The 5,817-nt window shown below is 37.4% G+C and overlaps 1 protein-coding gene across 1 annotated transcript; it reads left to right on the top strand.

The window, feature by feature from the left end:
• Positions 1–1,788: 1,788 nt before the first annotated feature.
• LOC138873609 (protein pxr-1-like) lies at positions 1,789–2,594 on the top strand. Its single transcript, XM_070152080.1, has 2 exons — positions 1,789–2,429; positions 2,477–2,594. Exons 1-2 carry the CDS (start codon positions 1,789–1,791, stop codon positions 2,592–2,594), a joined length of 759 nt encoding a protein of 252 aa, XP_070008181.1.
• Positions 2,595–5,817: the final 3,223 nt, after the last annotated feature.

Here is a 5,817-nt window from a genome sequence, read left to right as displayed (position 1 = left end):
TTCTTCTTAGGCTTACAAATTAAATAAAACTCAAATGGAACCATGATCCATTAATATAAATATATAAAAGAGTTGCTCAAGAAGTTTAAAATGAACGAATCAAAGAAAATAAACGCTCATATTGCAACAGCCACTTAATTGGACATAGATGAACACGGTTCATCTGTTGATCAGAAGTTGTATAGGGGTATGATTGGTTTACTTTTGCATCTTACTGCTAGCAGACCTGACATAGTTTTCATTATAGGGCTTTGTGCTCGATTTCAAGCAAATTAAAAGGAATCCCACTTGACTATTGTCAAGAGAATATTGAGATACTTGAAAGGCACTACTGACCTTTGCCTTTGGTATCCAAAATGTAGTAACTTTAACCTAGTGGGATATGCTGACGTTGACTATGCATGTTTCCTTGTAGACAGGAAGAGCACCTCAGGTATGACACACTTCCTTGGATCATGTCTTGTGTCATAGGCTACTAAAAAGCAAAATTTAGTGGTCTTATCTACTGCTGAAGTATGTTGTTGCTGCTTCTTGTTGTACTCAATTGCTGTGGATCAAACAACAGTTGATGAATTTTGGTATTGAAGTTGGTTGCATCCCTAGTATTTGTGATAACACTAGTGCTATTAGTATGACAAAGAACCCGATTCATCATAAGAGAACTAAGCACATAGATGTCAGACACCATTTTTTAAGGGATAACTATGAGAAATGACTGATCACTATAGAATTTTGTGCTATGATAAGCAAATTATTGACATCTTTACAAAAGCACTGAGTAAAGAAAGCTTTTAAAGGATCATGTTAGAACTAGGGATGATTGAGATCACCTAATGGAACCTGTTCAGAATGCACAATGAAAAAAAATTTGGTTAGGAAATGTGGAACTTGTGTAAATATCAAGATTGATCTTTGCTCAGTCTCATACTGTAAATAGTATACTCCTGTGCCATGTGTTGATATGACTCACTGATCTCTAACAAAATTTTCTCTATTTTGGCAAATTGAGGCATGATCAAGAGGATTCCTAGTGAAGAACCTGGTTCATCAGTACTGGTTCATCTGAATAACGAGGTATGTTTTCTACACTCTACACAATTAAAAATATTAATATTTAATTCATGAGAAAAGTCCTACCTATGTTCAAAAACTTCAAAAAACCTATCCTTTTAAGTTTGAACTAGTTCCGTTTTAACTAGATTCCTCACCATATTAAAATGCTTAGATTTTAGGGAAGCTTAACCGCCCTTTCAACCTGAAATTTCAGGGTGATTAGACTTCTATTTGACTACAAAAAGTTTTCGTTATATATTAATTACCCTCTCCCTTTAAAATCCATCATCATCACCACTGCCACTCTCATAATTTTCAAAAATCGTCACAAATTCTCTGTCTTCTCCTCTCTTCTCTTCCAAAATTTTAAACCTTCCACTTTTGAGAGAATGACAAACCCTCAAGACAACCCAGACATACCTACTCCATCCGATTTCTCCACTACTCCTCAACCCAGCATAACCCCTCAACCTAGAAGAAGGCGAGTAAAGATGCTTGCTCGAAAAACTATGGCTACAGGTGTGATTTCCAAGAAATTAAATGCACAATTAAAGGTTAATCAAGCCCAAGATTCTCAAAATTATGATGATTCCGTCCAGCCTGCGAGTGAGGGGGAAGGAACTGGGTCTTCCGATTCTAAGCAGGTAACTTCTGTGCCAAATCCCTCTATTGAGGTAATTTCTAATCTGACTAAAAATTTGGAAAATCGATTTGTTTTGGTTGGGTCTGTTGTGGATGTGGAAACGCCTGAGTCAAGAAGGAGAGGGGGTAAAAATAAAAGAGAAAAAGAGCGAGGGTATGCGTAGTGATGTGAGGGGAAAAGGGAAAAAAGTGGCTGATTCTTCACCCACCTCTGAAATGGTTAGAATGGCTATATGTGGAGCTGAACCAGAAAAGGTGGTAGAAAGTAGTAAGAAAATAGGGGGAAGTGGTTCAGGGAAAGCTGCTGAAGGGCTAGTAAATCTCAGTACGCATACAGATGAACCTGGTTCATCTATTGAGGAAACCCTAGCAGATCTTCTGAAGAAGGTTGGTGCCAGCTATAACCCCAAGAAAAGGAGAACTCCAACACCAAAAACTCCTAGCATTGCAAAAACCACCAAGAAAAGGAAGGCTGCTTCTCCGACAATTACTGATTTTTCTTTACCAAAAAGAAGGGCCACAAGAAGTAAGTTAAAGCAGAGTGAGGAAGAGTTGCAGAAAGCTATGGAAGAAAGTAAGAAGAAAAGAATGGACAAAGGGAAAGTAAAGGTGGCAGAGCTTGTTGAGTCTGTTGATGTGGATGAGATGGACCCGGTCCATCAGGGTAAACATGTGACTGTGGAGGTGGAGGTTCAGACCCCTAAGCCCAAGAAGACCAAGACTTCCTCAAAGAAGTCTTCATTGTATCCAAGTCTGCTGAACCTTCTACTTTGGCTAAAAGGACAAGATCTGCTGTGAAAGCCAAACAAGTTAAGATTACTGAGGAGGAAGATTGGAGTGGTGAAGAAGAGGATGAATCCGATAATGAACAAGATAAGCTGGCCAAGTTTGGCAAATAAACCATCTTGACGAGTAGACTTTTGAAGGACTTGAAGGAACCAGAGATGGTTCTACTGGTTGACGCGCTAGAGGTTCAGGGGTGGAAAGACATAGTCCTTCAGTTAGATGGCAGGCTGGCTAGAAATGAGATAATTGAGTTTACGGCCAATGCAGAGGTCAATGATGGAAGAGTTACCATCCAGGTGAAAGGGGTTCAAGTGTCTTTTGATGCAAAAGAGCTGGGTGAAATCCTTGGTATTCCGTCTGAAGATTATGATGACTACACTAGGCAAAAATGGCCAAGTCTGGACTCCTTTACTACTGCCCTAGCCATTACTATGAAGTTTTGTGATAACACAGAAGTAAATGAGGCCAAGGTTGTGTATAAGAGTGAAATAAAGCCATCCCACAAAGTACTGTTTGAGTTTGTCAACAAGTGTATGCTGCCTAGGTAGGAAAGAAGGCACATTGCCAACTACATGGACTTGGTTTTGATGGAGTTTCTGGAAAGTGGGCGGCAGATCAACTGGTCCTGGGTTTATGATCAAGCTACTTGATCGGGTTATTAATGGTTCCAATGCCTTCTTATGGTTTCATTTTCATTACTGTTCTTGCCCGTTGTAAGGTGCCACTGAAGAATTGAGAGATGGCCATAAGCAAAGACCATTTTGGAATCAATACTCTGATTGCTTGTGATTATAAGGTCACTGCCATTCCCAATGAACCTGGTTCATCTAAAAAGACACCTATCAATAGCAAGGTCAGAGCTCTATTACAGGAGAGTGGGGCAAAGGATGCTGAGATAGTAAGGCTGAAGACTCATTTGGCAAAGGTAGAATCTGAGAGAGATGCTCTCAGAATTGAGCTCACAAAGGAAAATGAGAAGAATGATGGAATTCTTCAAGACATGTTGCACCTTCTCCAAGCCAAAACCCAACCCTCCAGTTCTTCCAAGCCTTAATTTCGTAAACCTTATTTTCTTGAACCTTGCCTAGACCTTCCAGTGACCCAGATTAGGGATTTTTCTTTTTGTTGCTCATGTTTTAACTGTTTTGTTTCTTTTTGTGGATTGTGGCAGAATCATATTCTCTATCAATGAAGTAGCTGCTTTTGCTCTTGTTGACTTTTTCTCTTTCCTTGATAGTTTGAATGTATAGTTGATTACTGATGATTAATCCATGAATGCATTTGCAGTTTCTCCAGTGGCCATGAGTAATTTTTAAAAATATGGGAATCACACATTATTTATGCAACTTTTCGATGATGCCAAAAGGGGGAAAAGATATTGTGCTTTATATTGTGAATAGTGATGTTTATAACCTAATGAACCTGGTCATTGATGATAAGTGAGAAAAATTTCTAACATTGCATTGATGTTGAGCTGAGTTCTGGCAGGGCCTAAGTGTATGAAAAGCACAGAGTTTGTCATCATCAAAAAAGGGGAATTTGTGGGCCAAATAAAGGTTAGCTTTGAAGACTGACAAAGGAACTCAGACATGAACCATATCCATCATAGTAGAGCACAGATACAGATAGATTTAAGCATGTGAGATGCACGTGAAAGAGATAAACCTAACTTGCCAGAAGAAATATCTCCTGATCCTGATCGAAAAGGTTGTATATTGGATAAGGAGAAGGACTCCTTACTAAAAGAGAACACGGGTTAAGAAAGGGAAGAAGTTAGAGGTTGAGATCAACTAGAACTCTTTCACCAAGGAAGAGTAGCATCAGAATTCTAGTCAATCTCTATTTACTAACTCTTTGAATATCAGTGTTGTTCTCTTTTATAGGTAATGCACATAAGCAGAAGTTAAACGTGAATTGAGAGCAAAATAGCAAGGCAATTTTGCAAGCAGTTCGTGTGTGATTCAAGTGTGCAAACCTGAAGCTACTTGAACCAGTTCCAAGCGTCTGTCTTTTATTCTAGTTCAATTGTAGTAGGTGATTTTATATTATACCTTTCAGCTTTATCTAGAGGCAATTGTAATAGGTACTCAGAGTAGTTGTCGCAACAGTTGAGGTTGTGTGCTACAACGGGATTAGAGTTAGTCCTAGGTTTACAAAAAACTTTTTGTAAATGCAGTTTTTGGCTCAGTGATTTTAGTGGAGAGTTTGAGAAAATCCTACTGGAAAGTAGGTCGTGATTTTTTCACCTTTTGAGCCAGGTATTTTTTACTTAAAATACTTGTGTTCTTTACTTTTCGCATTTACTATTTCTGCAATAGTAGGTTAAGGAACACTTAGAAGAATCAGGTCCTTTCATAAACAGTTTAAGAGAAAAATTGGTCACCACACAAATCACCCCTCTGGTGTGGTATTGAAGTATAAAACATCAGAAAGTGACAACAGGAATAAGTACGTCATTGAGCCAAGACAAGAGCATTGTATTCATAGCTTATTAAATGATCTTGGTTATCAAAATTTTAAGAACATCGCATAATTTATGCCTTCTGGTTTCCACAAGAAATTGGGAGGCTTTCGACATCAACCAAACCCAGGAGCAACTAATATATATTTTCCTTCTTTTCCATCTTTCTTTTTAAATTTCTTTTAAATGGTTGTGGTAACTTATTTTGAAGTTCAAATTGGTGCATTAGTTTAAGTTAAGATTGCTATCATAATTAAAGACATTGAAACAAGAATAAACAACCAACAAGCTAGGAAGCTTGAAGGAGGCCAGCGATATCTTTTTTAAACCATAGTGTCCATACTAACTTGCTCGTACCGTAACTATTTTATTAAATTATTTGCTATGTTCCACAAGTAAACTACCGAGCAGATAAAAAGAAATACTTAGTATTTTTTTTATTCTCTAATGGAATTTAAATCACAACCTTTCATTATTTTCATCCATTTCATTGAAATTTGAATGATGCGATATCTTAATGCTTTTACGCCCCAACTACCACATTACATTACATGATCAAAGCGGAAAAAAAGACAAAATCTTTGGTAATTTCTGATGACTAAAAAGGTGTAAGAATTCAATTCACTAAAGATGTATCAAACATGGGAATTTTATACGTGGATTATACTTATTCATGGTCAATTTGGTCACAATTGGAATTAAATAGTTGAAAGTTTAAGTCATCTTAGACTACTTTAATATTCAAAATCATCCGTAAAGACAAAAGGAAAAAAGAGGTACGATGTTTTGCGGGAGGGGAGATGAAGGAAAACTAGGAGAAGATTTCACACTATATATGTAGCAGCTGAACATTAAACAAGAAAATAAAAAGAAAT

The sequence above is a fragment of the Nicotiana sylvestris genome, chromosome 7 (genome assembly GCF_000393655.2).
Source record: "Nicotiana sylvestris chromosome 7, ASM39365v2, whole genome shotgun sequence".
Taxonomy (NCBI): domain Eukaryota; kingdom Viridiplantae; phylum Streptophyta; class Magnoliopsida; order Solanales; family Solanaceae; genus Nicotiana; species Nicotiana sylvestris.
Note: the sequence above shows the minus strand (reverse complement) of the source record. Positions and strands in the feature narration are given on the sequence as shown.